A 22419-nucleotide genomic window follows, 5' to 3' on the forward strand; every position below is an offset into this window, starting at 1 on the left:
AAAGAAAAGGTTAAAATTTTAAATGCTGGTTGATTCACGCATTGATGTAGTTTTAACTCCTTTCAAAAAAGGTACAAATAAATAAAAGGTTTCAATTGGCTTTTGGAGCCTACATCTGTAGCTAGAAGCCTAAGTCTGCTGGGCAAGCTCCCCAGGGGCTGGCTAAATGTTTACCTTGAGCCGATCCTAAAGGCTCCTGCAGCCCCTCAGCTTCCTTGGTACAGGAGCTGATGGCTGTTTCTCTTAGAAAAATCCCTGACTTACAAGGTGCTTCTCTTAAAATCATAGCTAGAAAAGTAAAAATGGTGCTTGGTCTAAATATTAAAGATAGGTGTAGCCACTTCAATTTTGTTTCTGATTGGTTTTAAATGTATAAATATGCTCTACATGCCTTGGTTATGGACTATTGGCTTTTAAGTTATTGGATATGGTTAAAAAGGTATAATATTGGTAACAGAAAGTTGACATAAAGCTGGTAATTTGGATGGAGTCATTCTAGACAACATGCGGCCAACCTAGGGAAATAGGTCTATATTTTTATGGAATTCTTACTCTAGAAACCAGGCTTCTAAAAGAATTTAGGGCAATGTCTCTTTCTTGAGGTATTGGAGACCGCACCATCGATGCGTTCATATGTAAAGGAATTGACAGTCAAACTTAGTAGCATGAAGGATAGACTCGGTGTTTTGGAGACTAGTTTGTTGGAGGTTGAGTTTTGCTTTCCAAAGTTGTAGTTTGCCCTGAAGTTATCTGTATTCTAATGCTAATTTCCACTGCCCAGAGAACAGCTGCCTAGTCACTACTCAGAACTCAGGTGACCTTGTGGTTGTGCTCTGTTGTTACAAGGAGAATTTAAGGATTGTGATTGAGGATTGCCAGTGTTACATTGACTAACTCAAACTTATTTATAATTGAGAAAAAATCAAACAGGCAGAGATTGTTACAAGATTTACAAAGGATTGATGAGGTTTTAGAACTTGTGAGAGCATCATAGCCTGTTTGCTTACTCCAACTGCCATTTCAAGATAGATTTAGAGGATTGTTTTTATGCAGTTTATTTACGACCTGGCGATTGTGAGTTTTTATTTTGCGAGCTTGCTTATAATTTTAGAGAGCCCATGAATTGGTATCATAAAAAATTTTACAAAAAATGCCTAATAGCCTTATGTAATTTTTTTGCTTCTTCAATGTAGAAGTTAGAACTTTGAATCTTTCAGTGTATATGGAAATTTTACTACAAACCTTTGCTCTCAAAATGAGCTTTAATATTTGGGGAGTAGCTATTGCTCCAAAAAAGATTCAATATTCATTTTAATATTTAAAACTAATTTTAAGCTTCCAAGGATATGTTAATTGCCAAAGTACCTCACCTTACCAGAGGACTTAACTTTGTTATGCACATTGGAGATAAAACTTCAGCTGTGTTAATACAGAATTGTAGGCTAGAGTCATGGAAGTATTTTAAGAAACCTGGTGAAACATACCTTAGTCCAAACAGCAATTTAATTGGTTATTACAAAATACTGATATTTGGCCTATTACATATACAAATTTCAGGCAAAATTGATAATTTTACTCCTTGCATGCTTTTGTATTTACTGTAAATTTGTGCATGCAACCCATAGAAAATGCGCTTACTGTATTTATAGGTGGTTCATCTAATGAAAAGGCTACATGTATGATTGGATCACCTGTTTATTCTCTTGAGTTTCCCCTGCTTCAATATAGACTATTAAATTACGTGCTGTAGCCACTGTTTTTTAATGTTAAAATCAAGCTTTCAATTCATATACTGATAGCCAAAGGTGTGGCTTGTGGTTTTACAATTGATTAAAAAGTTTTCCTTTTTTAGATACTACTAGCCCTCAAATTTTACAATTACTTAATGCTTTATTAGAGGCAGGTTTTCTACTTGAAATCAGTGAGTGATTTCAGTGTGAATTGTCTGACAACTCACTGTCCTTTCAGTGCTCTGGCTCAGAGAACTAAACAATACCATAGACCCAGCTCTTTGAAAATGGTAATGGAGTTGATAACACACCCTCACGAAAAGAGGAAGCTCCATTTGCTTACTTTCAACTACCAGCCTCACCCTGCCAACTCAGGGATTTCTGGACAATGTTTACAGGATTTGACATTTCTAATTAATGCATATGTTTAGGTAAATAAAGCTGGTGAGGGGCTGGAGAGATGGCTTAGTGGCTAAGAGCACTAAGTACTGTTCCTTTATAGGCCATTTAAGAACTCAAACTGGATTGCCTGGACCCCTTAGCAAGGGAGGACAATGATACCAGGCAGATTATAGGCCTTACATAGAAACAATTAGTCAAAAAGTCTCATTCTTTATATATCCAAAACAATAATGCTGGAAACAATAATTTGGTATACAAGTCAAATTATAAATACAAGTGCTCAGTGTCCTCAATTTAATCCTTGAGGACTTATCTTAATAAATAATATTTTAACAAATTTTAATAAATAAAGGGGAGCTATCCCTGAATGCTAATAATGCTCCTTTTATTTAAATTTTAAAATTTGGATGCCAAGGTTTATGGCTCCCTACAACTAGGCATACTTCAGCCTAGGTAAAATAGAAAGATCCACATATTGGCATGATCCTGTCCAGGTATTTTATATGGGGAAGAGGGAATGTTTGTGTTTTTTCTACAGGATGCTACAGGAGTGTGCCAGCTGCCTGAGTGGTTGGTGAGACATGCTGATCCTGGAAGCATGAAGATTCAGCTCTCCTAGTTCGGGTCCCTGGAGTCATTCCTGTGTCCTTAGAGGAAGATGGAGGATTCCCTCTCATCTTTTGTCATCACAGAAATTCTGGCGTTGCTACAGTCAGTGTGTCCCGTCCCACCGCGGCCTGCGCTCCGACCCTCTGTGCACTGCTGCCTGCGTGAAGCTGCTGTGGACTGGAGAACTCTGTCCTGGTTATGCAGATCTCAGAAATGGTTCCATTGCCTGCTGGTTGTTCCAGAGAAGAATGACTGATCCTGAACTGTCCTGGGAAAGACCTTGGCACTTTTGCTGCTATTGTAGCAGCCATTACTGCTGCAGCCATTGTGTCTGCAGTGTCTGTAGTTACCCTCCCCCAATCTATTGTTAGGCAAGCACAGTGGGTGAACTTTCTGGAGTAGTTGCTAACAATTGGGAATTCTAAATTTTATTACAGGAGCAGCTTGACTACGGCCCTTAGTAGTAGCAGCTGAGGAGAACCAGATGAGGTGCCCACTACTTATCGGGAGAGGCTCAACTTCCACAATCTCTTAAATTAATGCCATCTGGCCCCTGCTCCTTCGCCCCTGGGCTCAAGTAAGAGGAATGAGAAGATGATCTGATGTAGCTATTCTCAGTGACGGGCAACTTCCTCTGACCCTTGACTAATCTAGACATGGAGCCTTGAGGGCGACAAGGTGGTCCTATGACAGAGAGGCTGGGGTCTGAGAGGTCGATCCTAAGACAGAGGTAGCTACACCCCGTTTAAACGTACGGGCCGGTCAAATGCTCCTCTGCCCAGTTTCTCCCCCAATAAACACACGGTTAGCCCAGAACGGTGTGTTACAGCATAAGTTCATTTCTAGCCATTGGGGTGCAGTCCTAACTGCAAGAGTGGCTCGCCATGGCCGAGCTGGGCACTCTGTGAGGCATGTCTGATCTCTCTCAGACCACTACTTCCACCTAATGGTTTTTTAATAAAAGAATAACGGGGGAGATGTAGTGCCATATTGGATTTGGGCCTGGCCACTTTGTAACTGTATGGCCACAAAGTCATGGGATTGTTGGACAGAGGCCTCTCCCATGTATTTACGGCACAGGAAGAAAAGACCAAGTAGTAAACACCCGGTGTCTCCACTGCATGACCTCTGCTGAGCCCGGCTGATGCATGTGGAACTGACACACCTGGACCACACCTGGGTGGTGGTCAATTTACTTCTGCCTTTTACTTCCTCAGCCTTTATCCTTGAGATTTAGGCTGGCCTTCTCGGATTTCTCCCTAATTTATTCAGATCTCCTAGTCGGTCTTTTGTTACCGAAGTCACGAGTCTCTCTCTCTCTCTCTCCCTCTCCCTCTCCCTCTCCCTCTCCTGGCTTGACACGAATAACGTGTGTGTGCGTGTTTCTTTCATCCCGTAGGCTTTCGCCCGATTCTCGGTACCAGGTCGGTGCTGGCGCCGACAGGTCAGAGCACGCTAAAAACACTTCACAGAACCAGGGGTCTGTATGCCACTGAGCCACTGGCAAACTGAGACTGCGGCCCCCAGCCACAGTGCATCTGTCTCTGATCACCCTCGGAGGATAAGCAGAGGATTCTAACAGTGAAGATCCCAGTCAGAACTGCAGGACAGAGGCAGGAGCCAGCCAGGACCACGAAGGCAGCCTCACTCCCAGGACTTGGTCATCCAGCTGCAGGGAAGGCAGGAGACTCCCAGCCAGGGCTTTAAGAGGAGGGTGTTGAGAGGCAGCAGGCAGACGAAGTCATGGTTAAAATCTATGCTCACTGATTTTGCCATCCAAAGCACGCAATATCCCTGTCCCTCAGACTCCCGGACCAGCATTAATGCTTCTTTATCTCCACTAAGTTTGTGCACCCAAACCACAGACCAGCAAAGAAAAGCATTTTCCATCGGCTTCACTTCTGATCCAAATCTCCGATGCAGATCTCAGCTCCGCCCCGGTGGCCTCGGGTTTTTTTTTTGTTTTTTGTTTTTTTTTGTTTTTTTATTTGACCGATCAAAGCCCTTAGCCTGGATCCCACACACCATCCACTCAAACCCAAGTCAGCTTAGCACCGGGCCTTTTTAGTCCTTATTAAAACTGCCTGTGTCCTTTAGGCACCCTTCTCAAGAGAGGCAGGAACCTCTTTCTCCCATTTGGCAGGGAATGCCAGCCACCTTTCTACACACTAGTCATCCAAAGTAACGGTCATGGAAGGCACAAAGCTCTGGCCCTGAACCAGCCCCTGGGGGCTGCTCCAGCTTAGCTGGAAGTTCCAGCTTCCGGGTCTGTGACCTTGCACCGGGGTCCCTACGCTCCAGCTCCCCTCCCCACCCTTGATGAGTAGGGAACCCAGTCTCAAAACACACCACACAAACAGAAAAGGTGTTGAAGACCAGACATTTTCAGAGAAGTTGGAAAACAAAAACTGGAGGGGGGATAAAAGAAGGGTGGGTAAAAAGCAAACAGAGCAGGCCTGGCAACTTCTGGTCGGGTCAGAAGCTTTTGTGCAGTTCTGGTCATACCAACAACCGGCCCCTCACTCTGCCTTGCTCCAAGTGAGCACCAGAAGCCCTCTAGCCACAGGCCTGCCTAGTTAACCCGCTGCCTTCTGAGGAGCCTCGGAAGCCTGAGGGAGTGCAGGGGACCTGGCGATGATCTTAAAGGCAGCGCGTCTCCCTGCAGGGTCCCGAGCAGAGATTCAAAAGCCAACCCGAGCCCTCCGCTCTAGGGCGAGACGGCCTGGGGACCGGAGGGGATGGCGGGAGACTCTCCCTCCCCTGCCCGGGTGCGAGACGCGCGGCCTGGAGAAGAGGAAGGAGGACGAGGAGGAACTCGCACCCCAGGTTTCGGTGGGGACGCGAGTTGGGCCCCGTAGGGCGGCGGCTGGGGAAGCGAGGGGGCCAGGGATCCTGCGGGCTGTTCCAGGAACTTTCTAGGGGACACCAGGAACAGCAAAGGGGTGCGCGATGCCCCCAGGATCCCGGCCAGGTGCAACCCTGTGTACCCGTCCCCAGGCCACTCCACTCTTCTTACCATCTGCGCCACTTTGAGCAGGGCGCCCTGGGTGCGCGGGTACACCGGGTCCAGCAGTCCCTCCGAGGGCTGGCTTGGCCCCGGAGCGCCGCCGCTGCTGCACGTGGTCCGGACGAGCCCCGATCCATGCGACATCGCGCGGCCCAGCCCCGGCCGGCAGCCTCGGAGGCCCCGGGACCTCTGGCCGGTAAAGCTGGGACGGGACGGGGCGGAGCCTCAGAGGCGGGGCGCACGGATCCCACTTCCCAGCTGTGGCGGGACCCGGAGAGGAGACCGGAGCAGAGCCCGGCGAGCCCCTGCCCCCCAGACACGCGGAAGTTGGACTGGCGTGGGCAGGAAACCGGACGCCTGGGGCACTGGCCTCTCCCAGGAGCGCGCCGCCCAGGTCACAGCTGGTGACGAGCCTCCAGGGATTTTTTTTGTGTGGGTGCAGCTGCTGCTGGGTACTGACATTAGTAGGGGGAAATGCCCCGAGCGTACCGGTGCTGTGCTGTTCATTTCTGCGTGTGTGTGTGTGTGTGTGTGTGTGTGTGTGTGTGTGTGTGTGTGGTGTGTTTGTGTGTTTGCGCGCACCTGCGCATGCACAGGCACATGCACCTGTGCCACCATCACCTACAGCAAAAAACAAAACAACAAAAAAACAGGCCCAACACCTCAGGACCTTCCTCTTTCTCCCCCACCCTCCCTCTGTTCTTTCTTTCCTGTTTGTTTGTTTGTTTGTTTTTAGCATACTCTCTTTTGCCAGAGTGGTCGCACATGTTTTTAATCCCAGTACTAGGGAGGCAAAGACAGGAGGATCTCTATGAGTTCCAGGTCAACCTGGTCTACATAGTGAGCTCCAGGATAGCCAGGACTACCCAGAGAGACCCCTGTCTCGAAAACAAACAAAAACAAGCCAGGGTCTCACTGTGTATCTCTATCTAAACCCAGCTAGCCTCAAACTCATGGGCATCCTCCTGCTCCTGCTTCTCTAGTGCTGGAATGAAAGGTGTGTACCATACCATTCCTTTTAGATGACTCTAGGCCGTGTCAAGTCGACAGTTAAAGCTAACCAGGACACCACCCTCAGCATCATGACAGCTTTTTAATTGTGTGTGTGTGTGTGTGTGTTTTCAGAGGCCAGAGGAGAATGTCCAATGTCCTGTACTGTCACTCTCTGCCGTACACTGTGATGCAGTAACTCATCTTTCTCAGGATGGAAAAAATGTAAAAACAACCCAAGGAAAGAAGAGATTATTTGGCACGAACCAAATATTTGGAATATTCCCCCCTCCCTTTTTTTTTCTGGTCTGTAATTGGACCTGGGGTGAATAGAAGTTTGTTCATGTCTCAGTGTTAGACGTCAAACAACACACACTTCTCTGTGTAGCCCCTGGCTGTCCTGGAACTCACTCTGTAAACCAGACTGGCCTTGAACTCTGTGTGCCTTGAGATCTGTGTGCCTCTCCCTCCTAAATGCCGGGATTAAAGGCGTGTCCCATAACCACCTGACTAAGACATTCTTAAAAATAGACTTTTGGATTATTTAATTAATTTATTTTATGTGTGTGGGTGTTCTGCCCACATCTATGTCTGTGCCATGTGTGTGCCAGGCCAGAAAGAAATGACTGGATCCCCTGGAACTGGTGTTACAGACAGTTGTGAGCTGCCATGTGGTTGCTGGGAATTGAACTCAGGACCTCTGGAAGAGCAGCTGGTGTTCTTAACCACTGAGCCATCTCTGCAACCCAAGGGAGACTTTTTTTTTTTTTAATGCTCAACAAGGTTGAAGCCTCATTAAAAGTTGAAATGGCTGGAGATCAGACGACACATTTTTGTGAATGCACTCAACCAAAACAGTTACCCCTATAATGCCAGAAGCCCGCAATCTCCTCTTCTCTCATATATTCCGAGCACCTACCTTCCTACCTTCACATACGTCCCAACTCACAGCATCATGCATTTCATATGCATCAAGCCTTCCTTGCCCGTTACAGCTTCCTGCTTACCCGTCACTTCTGGTTTATTTTTTGTGTACTTGGTTTGAGACAGGGTCTCATGAAGTATCCCTGGCTGTCCACTCTGGCCTTGAACTCATAGAGATCTGCATGCCTCTGCCTCCAGAGTGCTGGGGTTAAAGGCGTGCCCCGTCTGTATGTTGTTTATTTTAAAGTTATCAGACTCATGGCTGTGTGGGCAAGCTTGGGTGTGAGCAATTTCCCATCTGAACATCTAGTTTGGGCAGGAGAGGGTGGGCAGGTAACTCAGCAGAGTTTCGGTTGGGTTGGAGGTGATAGCTAGACCAGCAGGCATTAGCAGGGTCCTGATTTTTAAAAAAGTATTTATTTATTTTCAATTAATTAATTAATTTTTGGTAGCAGGACCTAAGCTGGCTCCAGAAACCTTTGAAAATGAACTGTTAGATTTTATTTCTGACAGGGCTCGGCAAGAAAGTATCAGTCCAAGCAGGCTAGACTGGGTAGCAAGTGTCAGGGACTCTCTTGTCCCTGCCCCCAAGGTGCTGGGAACGCAGGCACTTCTGCCTCGCCCAGCTTTCTGTGTGGGTGCAAGGATCAGAACTCAGGTCCTCAGGCTTGTGCAGCAAGAGTGTTTACCTGCTGAGCCGTCTCCTCAGCATGAGTTCTCGCTAGGTTAGCACTTCCTGAGTGCACATGCATGTGCATTGTGCACTCATGTATTTACATCCTAGCATTATCTGTTCTTTTCTTTGACTTTTCCCACTACATTTCAAAAAAGCCCGTTTTCCCACCAAAAACAAAAACAAAACAAAACAAAAAAAACCTGAACAACAACAACAACAACAAAAACTCCCCCAAAACAACCAAACAACAACCCGCCATCTTCTCCATTAAAATGAAACTAATTGCCTTGGGGATAGAGAGACTGACTTCGAACCGGTTTTTCACCTGAATGGATTTTCAATGCTTCAGACAGAGGTGCATTTAGAATCCTTTCCTGTGCTAATACCCCAAAGGGGTTTTTCCTGTGAACGGAGCAATTTAAAAACCTGAACATGAATTATTACTATTGAACATTTCATCTCTCGACTTCCTTACACTTTTCAAATACTAGCCAAATATTTATCATTAGGAGGATGGACTGGAAATAGCAACAGCGAGAGATGAAATGCCCCAAGCATATTATTGATTTGCTTGGAGTAGGTAAACACATTAAATTAGAGACTCCCCCAGTTCCGTCTCAGAGGCCAGAAAAGTCTGTCTGAGGTGGACTCAGATGTTAGCACGAATTGTGGGAGAGCCGATTTTTAGGTAAGCATACAAAGTAACAAAGTAACGGGTATTTTTAGGGAAGCATACAAAGTAACAAAGTAACGGGTATTTTTAGGGAAGCATACAAAGTAACAAAGTAACGGGTTTCATCCTGGTATCTTACAGTTGTATTACTTAGCGTGTGTGTGTGTGTGTGTGTGTGTGTGTGTGTGTGTGTGTGTGTGTGTGTGTGTGTGTGTGTGGTCTCTCATCTTTACGAGTCCAGAGTAATCAAACTCAGGTCATTAGATTTGGGGGCAAGCATCTTTACTGGTAGAGCCATCTTGCCACCTACCATGGAATCTTCATGAATAACTGCCATTATACTTTTGTTTGCTTGCTTCCTCTCCTATTTTCTTTTCTTTTTTTCAAACAGGTCTTACTAGATAGTTCTGGCTGGCTGCCAGATTTATTTGTTCCAGAGAGACAAAGACAGGAGACAGAGGACCAGGAAGAAGGGAGAGGGGAAGGGTATTTGTCCCAGGTGTGTGTGTGTTGGGGGGGGGGGTTTAAAAAAAATGGCCTCTGGGTAGGCCTTGGTAGTCAGCCTCAGGGAGGAAGAAGTCAAATAAGGGATAGTAGACTAGCGTTAGGAATGTAATCTAACAGTTTTTTTTTTTTTTTTTTTACCCAGGAAGGGGGAGTGGGAGAAGGGCAAGGGTTGCCACAGCCAAGACGGCCATGCTCGCTCGGGCTGGCTAGAGTCCTTTCATTCTGCAGCCAACTTTGAGTGTGACTGTGGATGGCCCAGAAGCAGTTTATATTAACCCAAATTCCACGTTTCCTTTGGAAATAGCTCTATAGTTTTACAGAACAAAGAGTTAAAAATTAGGGGAAGCTTAAAGCACATCAGTGGGTGCCTGAGGGAGAGGCAGCTCAAGCAGGGTGATGGAATTTTCTGCAGCCTCCCATTCTGTCTGTCTGATGACACTCTTAGCTTTTGGGTCGTGGACGCCTGTGACCTGCTAAGTTAGTAGATTCCAGAGATTTCCAGTTTATTACCCAAAGCTTGTTAAGTTGCTAACCCAGCACAGAGGAATTCCATGGGAGGGGGTGGGAGCAGGATAGCCTGAGATAAGGCCATCAGCATAGGACTTGCAATGTTCCAACTGCCCCACCCTGCTGCAGCCCTGATCTGTCAATCAGCTGTTGCAGCCTCAAGCTTCTTCCCAGGAATTCTTGTGGACGCCGGCTGTCTGGACGCATTTGGTTGTCCAAAAGTGCAAATTTGGAGATGATTCACCAAAAAGGTCTCCATGTTTCTTTTTCTTAAAGAAAATTTTGTTTTGGTTAAAAATGTTTGTTTTGCTCAGCTGTCAGGGGAGCTTCTGAGAAGCTACAGATAAAGGCAGAAGGTAAGGAGCTGTTTACAGTGGTGTTAGGGATTCCCAGCCAAGGTCGGCCCAAGGCATTGCTCACCCCATGAACTTCTCCTGAACTTGTGGTCCCATCTCCCTCATGGTTAAAAGGGCTTCTCTCTGAAGCGCCTCTAAAACACCTCTTTGGGACTTTATTTCGTTGACCTTTTCTGGAGCTCTGACTGCAGTATGAATGCCTAACAAAACCCAACTGGTATGTGGGAGCTGTCCTTGCTTTAGTGAGTGAGAGGACAGAGAAAACGCACAAGACTGTCTTAATTAATTTATTTTTGTTTTTGATGACTGGGGGAAATAAATACAGTGAGATTACCCAACCTTTTTTTTTCCTTGTTGTTTTGAAAAAGGGCCTGGTTTTGTAGCTCTGGTAGACCAGGAACTCTTAGGTAGACCAGGCTGGCCTTGAACTCAGAGAGAGAACCACCTACCTCTGGGCTTAAAATCTTGTATCACCATGGCTGTCACCACAGCAGCTTTCCTAGGAGAAAACATTTAATTGGGGCCGGCTTAGCGTTTCAGAGGGGCAGTGCAGTGTCATCATGGTGGGGAGAACAGCGGCACATAGGCAGACATGATGCTGGAGGAGCTGAGAGTTCTGCATCTGGAACCCCAGGCGGCAGGAAGAGAACCACTGGCCCTGGCTTGAGCTTTTGAAACCTCAAAGCTCCCCATGACATAATTCCTTAATGAGGACACACCTCCATCTATTTATTTATTTATTTATTTATTTATTTATTTTCAGAGCTGAGGACCGAACCCAGGACCTTGCACTTGCTAGGCAAGTGCTCTACCACTGAGCTAAATCCCCAACCCCACACCTCCTTTTAAAAATAGATTTATTTATTTATTTATTATGTATGAGCACACTGTACCTGTTTTGAGACACATCAGAAGAGGGCATCCGATCCCATTACAGATGGTTGTGAGTCACCATGTGGTTGCTGGGATTTGAACTCTGGAAGAGTAGTCTTTTTGTTATTTTGTCTTTTTTTTTTTCGGAGCTGAGGACCAAACCCAGGGCCTTGCGCTTGCTAGGCAAGCACTCTACCACTGAGCTAAATCCCCAACCCCTGGAAGAGTAGTCTTAACTACTGAGCCATCTCTCTATCCCCTAGGCCACACCTCCTAATCCCTCCCAAGCAGTGCCATTCCCCGGAAAACTAAGCATTCAAACATATGCGTTTATAGGGGCCATTCCTACTCAGACCACCAGACCTCACTTCTTTTTTGGGGAGGGACTTGTAGTTGACTAAGTGTCAGAGTAGAGAGGAAGGAACTGTGGGTGGTAAATATATTCACCCTTTAGACCAGCATTTCTCAGCCTTCTTTATGCTGCTGTGGCCCTTTAATACAGTTCCTCATGTTGTGGTGACTCCCAATCATAAAACCATTTCGTTGATATTTCATAACTGTAATTTTGCAACTGTTGTGGGATTGTGTTTTTTGATGGTCTTAGGCGACCCACGTGAAAGGGTCATTTGACCTCCAAAGGGGCCTTGACCTACAGGTTGAGAACGGCTGCTTTAGATCATGTGGGCAGCGAGTGCATTCCCCGTTGAGACCAGCCTAGCAAGCAACATTGATTGGGTACATCGGCAAGGAGCGACAGTCTGGGCGGTAACCACGGGAACCGCTGGAAGCTTTATTCTGTTATTCCAAGTGGCAGGCTGTCCCGGGATGCCATGGAGAACCAGATAAGCAGGAGGACAAACCCAAGTGCACCAGTGAACCAAGAAGAGCCCTAGAAGCCGGTGGGACATCATACTGAAAGGGCACAGGCACGTCTTCAACCCCGCCCACTAACGTTTCTGTGGTTTCTCTATCTAAGTTGAAACGTTACCCCTGTAGCAGCAGGAACTGTCCTGCCTAAAAACACTTCCTCTCGGTGCATCTGCCTGGTTCCTCTGAGTTCTTCCACCATCTGATAGGAGCTTCAGAAGATGTCACCTTGGAGTCATGATAATGATTTGAGGGGTGGAGACATTTTGGTACACACATCTCTGGTGTCAGCAAGAGGATAAGCGTGCGTGCGTGCGTGTGTGTGTGTGTGTGTGTGTGTGTGTGTGTGTGTGTGTGTGTACTCACAGGCACAGCCTTAGACAGAGTTCCTCATTCTTGCTAGACAGTGTCTGACAGCCCGGAGCTCCACAAGTAGGTTGCGATGGCAGACTGGAACTCCCAGGAGTCCGCCAGTCTTTACCGTACTAGTGCTGGGCTTATAATGCACCACCAGGACGGCTCAGCTGTTAAAGGCTGGGCTCACAACCAAAATATAATAGAACTACCAAGCCTGACGTTTTTATGGGGATGGGGGGTGGGTTGACGTAGCCTCAGGCTAACCTTGAACTCCTGATGCTCCACTTCTTAGCAGGGCTCATACCTGCGCACCATTTTTCCAGGCATTGAACTTGGGGCACTTGGGTACTCATTCTAAGTGTTTCTGTTTTTGATGTGGGTTCCGGAAAACAAAACCAGGTCCTCTGCTGGCATGACGGCCGTGCGATCTCCTCAGCCCTCAGCTAAATGATTTAAAGGTGCCTGTATCTACTGATCCTTTCAATGGCTACTCATTTGAACGTGTTCTAGAACAAACTAGCCCCTGGCCTGGCAGTACCTCTTTGCAAGAGCTCATTGCTGAGCCCAAGGCCATGTCTCATTTGATGTCGCTAGGGTACGAGCTAGCATGTGAGAGTCATGGGTACCTGTGGTTCTCAGAAGAAATGGGTCTCTCTTGCCGCCCTACCCTGCCGACTAAGGACAAGCATTTTCTGACAAATATGGTTGCTTGAGCAGCCCTGAAAGCTTTCCTAGTACCAGTGTCCCTTATCAGCCACACTCAACCTTAGCTGAGGCATCGGACCATTTAATCTGCTCTCTTCAACCTTAGATTTGGGGAGATAGCTCAGCAGGTAAGAGCCGCACACTGCTTTTTGCAGGGGACCCAAGCTCAAAGCTGCCTAAACACCAGCTACATCGATTTGACGTCCCGCACAGACTGATGGACAGACAGACAGACAGACATGTGCATGTGTGTGCACGCGTGCGCACACACACACAATTAAAAATCAAAATACATTTTCATAATGACAAGTTATCTTTGGGCCAGTAAGATGGATCGGTGGGCAAAGGATCCTGAAGCCAAGCTTGAAGCCCTGAATCTTATCCCTGGGACATGAAGGGCGGAAGGAGAGAACTCACTCCTGACCTCAGCTGCGCACTGCCCCCCCATAGCCATATCCACATAGCACACATCCAGGGACACATGCATGAAACCAGTGTAATCTCAAGCGTTAGCTTTACAAACTCCACTTTCTTAACATTTAGCAATTTATTTTTACATTGTATAAGAAAATAAAGCCTAGGAGGACGTCAGGAGACCTCAGGATTCATTAGAAGCCACAACACTTCCCCAAGTAAATATCCAGTTTAACTGTAACGAGACACTGAGAGCTAATTTAACTAAGATATAAAAACTTTAGTTAAATACAATTCTGGGGCAATATACATTATAGCTACAACTGTCTTTTGTTTTGTTTTAACAGTGGGATTCATCCTGGTGCGTCGTCTTCTCCGTTATCTGAGGAGGGAGCGTCACTGTGCGGTCCTGGATCTCCAGGCTATGAAACTGAAGTATGTGTTTCCAGCATAGCAGATGGTGACCAGGAAGGCAAAAAACTGTGGAGAATGAAGTGTGGTAGAGTCAGACCTTTTCTACGTGACCTGACTAGCAAATGATCGTTTCCCTCCACTGTGTCTGGTGCTCAAAGTACCCTGGATTCTATCTAGGGTTCCTTCTCTAAACCTACTTTGTTGCTTTGAAAACCTTTTTCTTTAAACTTCCCGACATCATGACCACCGCCATCATCATCTTGATGTAGGTGTCTGTCAGAACAACTGTGGGAATCTGCTCATTCTTTTTACCATATGACCAAACTCAGGTCATTGGGTGTGGCGGCCCACGCCAGTACCAGCTGGGTCATCCCTCCCTGTTTCCTTTCCTGGTGTGTTCTGGCCTCGCCGCTCTGAGTTCCTGGGACAGGTCTGAGGACTCCTCAGGGAGTTCACTGAGGGGTCAAGATGGGAGCTGTGGGCGCCTAATCTAGTTCAGGTAACCTTAGACAGGGATCGGCCTCGGATGTCGGCCGCTAGCTCGCCAGGTGAGCCAGCCCCAGCCGCTGCAGCACGCACCCAGTCCGGTACGGATCTCAAATCTCAATTTGCACATCTCTGTTAGGAGGAGCTAGGCGGGGCTCAGCTGCAGGAAGGGAGGTTGCCACTGTTATTTTAAAGATTCATTCTGGCCTACAAGGGTCCCAACTGTACGCCATAGCTTCAGCCATCACTCTCTGAAGACGGCATATTCTGGCTTATTCTTGCTGTATGTTAACCCAAGCCCAGCCTACAAGTTTTAACGCCTTGTTGGCTATCGACCAGTCAACTGCTGTTCTGTTGCTATTGCAAGTGGTTTTTGTCTCTTGCAGATAACTCGAGCCCCCTCCCTGATCCCGAACAGGCTGACCTGGGGAAGAGGTTCCAGGAGGATATGGGTGGCGTTTGGGAGGACTCACTCACCGACGAGGCTGCCCAGCTGTTGAAGTTGTGACCTTCCTTCTCTGGGGAGACAGACGATGCGTCCACTATGGCAGCTGAGAAGTATAAGGCGCAGGCACTGCCGTTAAAGCACAGGCCCTGTGAAGAGGGGCAGACTGTTGAGGGAAGGGGAGCTCACGGCAGGCAGGAGCTGTACCCTGGCGTAAGAGGGAACCAAGTGGACGGCTAGGGAAGACCAAGAGGAGGCAGCAGCAAGAGGAGAGTGTGTCACTGCAGCCCCAGCCCGGGATGCCACCAGAGATGGAACGGTTCTCAAGTGAGTCACTGAAAATTTACATCCAGCAGAAATAGCTCAGTTTCATATGAGTACATTTCAGACGCACCAGAGGAGGGCGTCGGATCCCATTCCAGATGGCTGTGAGCCACCATGTGGTCACTGGGAATTGAACTCAGGACCTCTGGAAGAGCAGTCAGCGTTCTTAACCGCTGAGCCCCATAGCTCAGTTTTATAAGTTGAGAACAAAAATGGACACTATGTATTTAGTATATACTGCTTAATAAATTGCCTTTAGTCATTTAAGCCTAGAAAGAAAGACAGAGAGAGAGAGAGAGAGAGAGAGAGAGAGAGAGAGAGAGAGAAAGAAAGGAAGAAAGAAAGAAAGACAGAAAGAATAGAAGAGTAGGTCCCATTTCCCTGGATGGTTCCTGCGACTGTTGGTTTCGTGTCCAGGGACTTAGAAAGGGTCATATACCCTCATCATTTATTAGATAACATATTTCCCACCTTTCAAAAAACGGTTGGGGGACCAAGCACGGTGGTGCATGCCTTCAACCCCAGCACCTGGGAGGCAGAGGCAGGTGGATCTCTGTGAGTTTGAGGTAACCCTCATCTACACAGTGGGTTCTAGGACAGCCAGGGCTACATAGGGAGACCCTGTCTCAAACAACACAAGACAAAACAAAACAAAAAAAAATCGCCTAAAACATTAAAAGAAAGTCAAATCTATTCAAATGGTAACAAATTCCAATTTGGACAGAACAAGGTTAAAGAAAAAAGAGTACGTCCTAGCTAAGATGTAGCCATGCTTGCCGGGCATGGGAGCAGTCATGGCTTCCTTCCCTAGTGCTGGAAATCCCAGGTATCGTGGGTGCATGCCTGTAATCCCAGCAGGCTGGAGGTGGGGGTAGGGAGAAGTTCAAGGTCATAGAGACCAGCCTGGGCCACAAGACCCGGTCTCCAACAAACTCCAAACAACAAAACAAAGAAACCAGCTCCTCAGATGGCTCTAGAGGTTGAACCAAAAGGCTACTGAGGTAAAGCGGGAGGAAGGAGCATGGGGCCCCACTGCTGCTGTAAATAAATGGCTGGGACCCAGTGCAGCTCAGCCAGGCTAGACCTTCCAGCTCCTGTTGGATCTCAGACATCCCTGTGCTATAGATCTGAGCTTCAGAGAACACAGAATCTTAACAAAGGCAGCCAGCTGCTCTCTGTAGAGGGAAGAGGAGGGAGGCCAGAGTTCCCTCCTGAAATTCCATCCTGCTTTGCTCTGAAAGCACTTTGTATTCTCCGGGATGGAGGTGCACACAGATGAAAGCTTGGCCGGCCTCTCTTTGTTCAGCCTCCAGCTTCTGTGACGGGGGGGGGGCTCAGTTTAAAGATGCCTATTTCTGACAGGAGAGTGTCCGTTCAGTGTCCTGGCAGGTTGCTATGGGCCAAAACTAGACGCTAACTGCTGGAAGTGTTTTAGGAAGTCCCGTGTCAGGGGCTGGAGAGGGGTTGGGTTCCCAGCTCCCACATGACAGCGCACAACCACTTGTAACTCTAGTCTCGGAGGATTTGCGCCTCTTCTGATGTCCCTGAGCTCCTGCACGCACACGTAAAAAATAAGTATATAGTTTTAAAAAGAAGTTCCTTGTAGCGGCACTAAATCAACAAGGAAGATACTAACCAAAGATCAAGTGATAGAGTCAGCCAGTCTCTCCTCCCTCCTCCCTCCCTCCCTCCCTCCTCCCTCCCTCCCTCTCCCTCAGTCCCTCTCTCCCTCCCTCCCCGTGTGTGTGTGTGTGTGTGTGTGTGTGTGTGTGTGTGTGTGTGTGTGTGTGTGTGTGTGTGTAAAGGTCAGAGAATTTTTGGGACTTGGTATCCCCGTCCCACCATGTGGGTCCCAGGGATCAAACCCTGGGCATCAGTCTTGGAGGCAAGCACCTCTCCCTGCTGAGCCATGTAGTCAGCCTTGGGTTTGGGTATTCGAGCCTCCTTCTGTAGCCCAGGCTAGCCTGGAACCCTCCCTCTGTAGCCCAGGCTAGCCTGGAACAGGCCATCCTGTCTCAGCCTCCTGGATGTGAGGATCATCATGGGTATGAACTGATTCTCCACTTCCTTTCCACTTGTGAAGACAAAAAGGTCCCTTAGAGGCCACCTCAGACAAGTCCTCTAGATATCAGCAGGAACAACAGGTCTGCAGACAGTAAACCCCTGAGATGGCCAACTATCTCCTTGAGACACATGACCCAAAATAAGTAACTCGAGAGTTCATTCCTCTATCATGGGAAGAGCGGAAGCAGTCAGAGCCTGTCTGGCTGCCTCCTTCCAGCCCACAGGAACTCTGGTCACCTCCAGGTCTTTGTGTTCTTTATGGGGCTAGGAGGTGTTCCTGGGCACAGGTGCACCCCAGCTAAGAGGATCAAGAACTCTCCCAGTGTCAATGACACAGGGGCCAGACACATCACACCCTCTTCTACACCAGTAGTCAGTCAGGCGTAAGGCTCACCTAGGGGCAGGTGGCTGGGAAGGTGCAGGCCCCAGCCCCTGGTGGCAGCTGAGAGGGAGGAGGAAGGATGTGGAAGACAGAGCTAGCATTCCCTTCCTCTCCTACATCTCCAGCTCTGGCCGGCAAGGGCTAACGGAGTCTCAGCTACCAGAAGGGACAATTCATTAATTTTAATTTTGACATTACATCTCAACGTAGCCCAGGCTGGCCTCCGACTCATCTGAGAATCTTTTAGCCTCATCTCCTGAGGGCCGGGATCACAGGTGTATACCACACGCAGTTTATAGGGTGTTGGGGCCGGGACCCAGGCTTCATGCACCCTAGGCAAAGATCCCACCCACTGAGCTACACGCCCAGCCCCATCTCACGCCCTTTATTGTCCTCTCCTACTGGGTTGTCACAGCCACTATTATACCAAAGAATTGGCTACTTTTTGAATCCAACATCCTACTGAGTCTGCCCTTCCCAGTGTCCTAGGGAAATCAGGTCACTGATTCCCAGGGCCACCTGCGTGCTCCTAGATGGGCACAGGCACCTCACTTGGGATGGCTTTCAGACCCAGATACAGGTGCCTGAAAACGCCAACGGAGAATCTTCGCTCTGGGGTGTGGGAAAACAATCGCAAGTTTACCTGTTTTGAAAAGTAAAAGGAGACTTGTTTCTGGTTGGGTTTACTTGAATTCTAGAGGCAGCGCAGAAAGGAGAGGGGCAGGTACACTTTGAACAATGACAGCAGTGTGTGAAAGCCATCGGCCGCAGCTCCCGAGGAGGATGGCTTTCAAGGCATTGGGCCAGAGTGGTGGTGCACGGGAGTGAGTGTGTGCATATGTGTGTGTGTGTGTGTGTGTGTGTGTGTGTGCGCGTGTGCATTAGTTGGAAACAAACATAGTATGTCTTTTGCATTGTTTTATACACGTGTACATGTGGTACCACTATAAAAGAAATTTATTATCATTTTAAATGATGACCTTGAACCCACTATTTGGCCAGCTTGGACTCAAACTTGAGATCGTCTTGCCTTAGTTTCCCAAGTTCTGAAATTGCTAGAATTATAGGCATGTGCTACCATATCTATCTGTGCGTCTGTATGTCTGTGTGTCTGAAATAGGGCCTCCTGCACTGCAGGCTGGTCTCCAACTCCGTATGCAGCCGAAAACGATGATCTTGACTTTCTGATCCTCCTGCCTCTACTTCCCAGATGCTGACATTATAGATCTAAGCCACTGTGCCTCTTTATGTGGTGCCGAGTATTGAACCCAGGGCTTTGCGTGTACCAGGCAAGCCCTCTCCTGACTGATATGGCCTATCCAATTCCCTATCCAGACTGCAGGCTCTTATCAGAAGACTGCGTGATCACCGTTGTCTAACCTGTATATCGCATGCTGCCTGGAGCGGGGCCAAAAAAATTCAAAAACCCTTAACTATTCTTGTTTCTAAGTGGGAAGACACTCACTTAATTTTATCTGTGTGTCTGTGGTACTGGGGTTTAAATACGAGACCACAAACATGCCAAGTAGGTCTCCCGCCACAGCTACACTCCGGAACCCATCCACCACACTGTGTGTTTTCTTTGCTATACAGGGCATAGAGACCAAGGCTTCCCAAACTCTGGTTTCACCCAGATGCCACGCGTTGGTTTTAACAGCCCCTGTCAGGTTCCTTTTTCTTTAGTCATGCACACAGAACCGCGATGTACAGAGTTGGAAGGAAGGATGATCAGGGGACACGGTGGCCCCGACACACCTCTTTGCAGGTGACACTGTGTATCGTGACAGTTTCCCTCGACTCAGTTTGTCTGGGAGCCCGTTCGTTCCTAGGTGTGCTGGCTTCGCCCTCGGGCCGCTGGGCAAGCAGGAACCATATACTGCTGCTGGCGTCTCCAGCACTGGCCTGCCCCACGTGAGCAGAGGGGTCCCCAAGTCCACAAGAAGACACTTGCTGTCCCACCTGGGCAGGGGCAGCCCCTGAGGTATCCTTACCACTGTGGTCCAGGGCACCTGGGGAATCCTGGTGTAAGTCATGGTGATGTAGACAATGAGGAAGAAGACGGTGAGGACCCAGTAAAAGACAGCTACAAACATTACCCAGCCAAAAGCAGGGACTCGGAAATACTCGGTGCCAGCGATCAGCGTCCACACCAACAGTCCCAGGACCTGCAGAGTAGCAGAGGTGGTGCGAAGAGAGGGGGGAGGAGAGAGAGTGGAACACAGAGACAGCCATTAGCAAGGTGTTGTACACATGCACACACCCACAAATGCACACACCCACAAATGCACACTCACATTGACATATCCCCACTTACACATAATAAAAATAAATTTTAAAAACAAATCCCTTATAATACATCTCTAAGCTGTGCAGCAGTCGGCGTCATAAGTGCCCGAGTCTGTGGCCGTGTCACCCAGGCCAGCCTCCCACTTCTGTGGTGGCTTTCTTCGTGCTAAACAAAGCAGTTTGGCCCACTGGCCTCTCACATTACAGACCGGTTCGTTGTAGACAGAGACAGATTGGAAAAGAAAGCAGAGACGGCAACTACTCCCTATCCGCTGTGACGCTTTAAATGGCCGATTCGGAGAGCACACTTTTTATCACTCAGAGAATTCTGGGAAATTCTGTGGTGAAGTCGCTAAGTTACAGAGGTCAATCAGGGTCATCTGGGTTAGCAATGTGCTCCCTGGGCACTGACTCTCAATCGTGCATGGTGCGGGGCACTTAGGTCACAGATAGGAGAGAGGCACAGCGTCCTTAAACCTGTCGTGTTAATGACGCACTATTCAGGTCTGATTTAACACAGTTGACCAATGATGACTGTGACTACAGATAGCTCATGGCATAAATCAATTGATGATGATGGTGGTGGTGGTGGTGGTGGTGGCGGTGGCGGCATGTGTGTGTGCACGAGCGTGTGAACACCAGAGGTCAATTCTAGGTGTTGTTCCTCAGGAGCCACTCAGGGTCTCTCCCTGGAACCTGGGGTTCGTCACTCCTGACCTCCTGTCTCTGACTTCCCACACCTACACGCACCACCATGCCTATTTTCTTACCCGTGAATGCTGGGGATGGAACTCAGGTCCTCATGCTTTCGAGACAGGTGCTTTACTAATGGAGCTATGACCTCAGCTCACACAACCCGTTTCGTGCCGCCGACGGACACAGCCCTGCAACGTTCCCTCGCCCGTTGCCTGTGATTTCATACCTAAAAGACAGCCTCCTGCACGAAGCCTAATATGGCCACCTTCACAGAAAATGCCTGCCAGCTCCTGATTCACACTCCACATGTTCTGCTTCAGAAAATACATGCATATGCACACATGCAGGCGCCCACACAGGGTTTTGTCCGACATTTTTCCCTCCACAAACAAATCAGGTTATTAATACAGGATGCTGGAGACTGTAAAAGAAAGAAAGGTGCATTTCCTTCTGGGACCCACGTTGATTCCCACACCTGCTCACTTTACCCTCCAGAGTCAGGGACTCTCAGCCAGCCCTTCCTCTCTTCCCTCTCTCAGGGTCTGTCAGCATGCACGGGGACCACCTCCATTTATCCACTAGGGGGCACCTTCACACTGCTGATGGATGACCAGGCTAGCAGAACCAACCCCGACAGACCAGAGTGGGCTGTCTGACTGGTATGAAGCAGGTAGTGGAAGGACTTGACTTCTGCTGTTAGCATCGACCTTGCTCCATCTCGCCGGAGAAAAGGACCCAGAAGGCCGACGTAATCCCGGATTCTTTTACTCCATGTGATGCTCTTGCAGAGATTTTACTGAGGTAAAATCTTCAAGAGCTACAGCAGAGCCTTGGGACCACATCCGCGGGAGAATGCACCCAGGGGCCTCGGGCCTTGGTGGCATCTCTAACAGGGCGCATAGGCTCTCTGTGTCCAGTCTTGGAAATGAGGGACTAGAGGTATGGGATTTAGGGGTCTGGCTCCTGGGTGGACCCAGATTGCCTCATGAGAGCAGGTTTCAAACCATATGAATTTTGTTCCTAACTCTGAAGGGTGTCACACACTCCAGCTTTTCCTCAGTACTGCTGTGGGGTCTTCTCAGCCACGGTGGTGCTAAGAACTTGGGACTTAGATTATTCTGACAGTTCATGATCAAAGTCCTATATGGAGGCCGTACCACAGGACTTATTCCCAGCAGGCAGTGGGACAGGACTGCGCATACAAGGTGAGGGTTACAATTTGTCTAAAGGCTGAATTTAGGCAGCATTGCATTGGGCAGCCCCTGTGACCTGTCACCATGGACGCAGCTGCCTTTGAACTCTCCGAGCGCCTGTAAGGAACCAGGATAGACTGGTTGGCTCACTGAAACAGATTTGCATGTGGCCCGAGGCCTGTGCCCGATCTCTGGTGAGTGGTGACACCGGAGAGAATAACGTTACCAGTGTACCAAGTTCCATGGAACTCTGCAGAGGGCACCGGTCTCACATCCGTTCCCTCCACCAAAACATAACCAAATGCTTTGCACAAACCCAAACGCTGGCAGTAAGGGCTCTCAGAGTCCCTGGCAGTAAAATGGAGGGCCAGGAACTGTAATTAGAACTGTGGTGCTCAGGAGAATGAAATGCTGCGGTAAAGTTAGCACTCCTTCTCGTCACGGCTGCATGATGAATGTCGTGGGCTTTGAGTCCCATACAGTCTCTGTCCCAGCCATTCATTTTGCTGCTGTAGCATGGCCAGGTTTCACG

The 22419-nt window shown here is 48.3% G+C and overlaps 2 protein-coding genes across 2 annotated transcripts in view; both read right to left on the bottom strand.

The window, feature by feature from the left end:
* Cmtm7 (CKLF like MARVEL transmembrane domain containing 7) overlaps nucleotides 1–6069 on the bottom strand; it is a 31373-nt gene extending 25304 nt beyond the window's left edge. Inside the window, exon 1 of the mRNA XM_032911033.1 lies at nucleotides 5758–6069. Coding sequence (XP_032766924.1) covers nucleotides 5758–5892 — 135 coding nt within the window. The 5' untranslated portion in view covers nucleotides 5893–6069. The remainder of the gene's footprint in view (nucleotides 1–5757) is intronic.
* A 7646-nt stretch (nucleotides 6070–13715) lies between these two features.
* The window catches only part of Cmtm8 (CKLF like MARVEL transmembrane domain containing 8), a 55029-nt gene continuing 46325 nt past the window's right edge, over nucleotides 13716–22419 (bottom strand). Inside the window, exons 2-4 of the mRNA XM_032911016.1 lie at nucleotides 19704–19877; nucleotides 14975–15091; nucleotides 13716–14077 (exon numbers count right to left, since the gene is read on the bottom strand). Coding sequence (XP_032766907.1) covers nucleotides 13994–14077; nucleotides 14975–15091; nucleotides 19704–19877 — 375 coding nt within the window. The 3' untranslated portion in view covers nucleotides 13716–13993. The remainder of the gene's footprint in view (nucleotides 14078–14974; nucleotides 15092–19703; nucleotides 19878–22419) is intronic.

This window comes from Rattus rattus, chromosome 8 (genome assembly GCF_011064425.1).
Source record: "Rattus rattus isolate New Zealand chromosome 8, Rrattus_CSIRO_v1, whole genome shotgun sequence".
Lineage (NCBI taxonomy): Eukaryota > Metazoa > Chordata > Mammalia > Rodentia > Muridae > Rattus > Rattus rattus.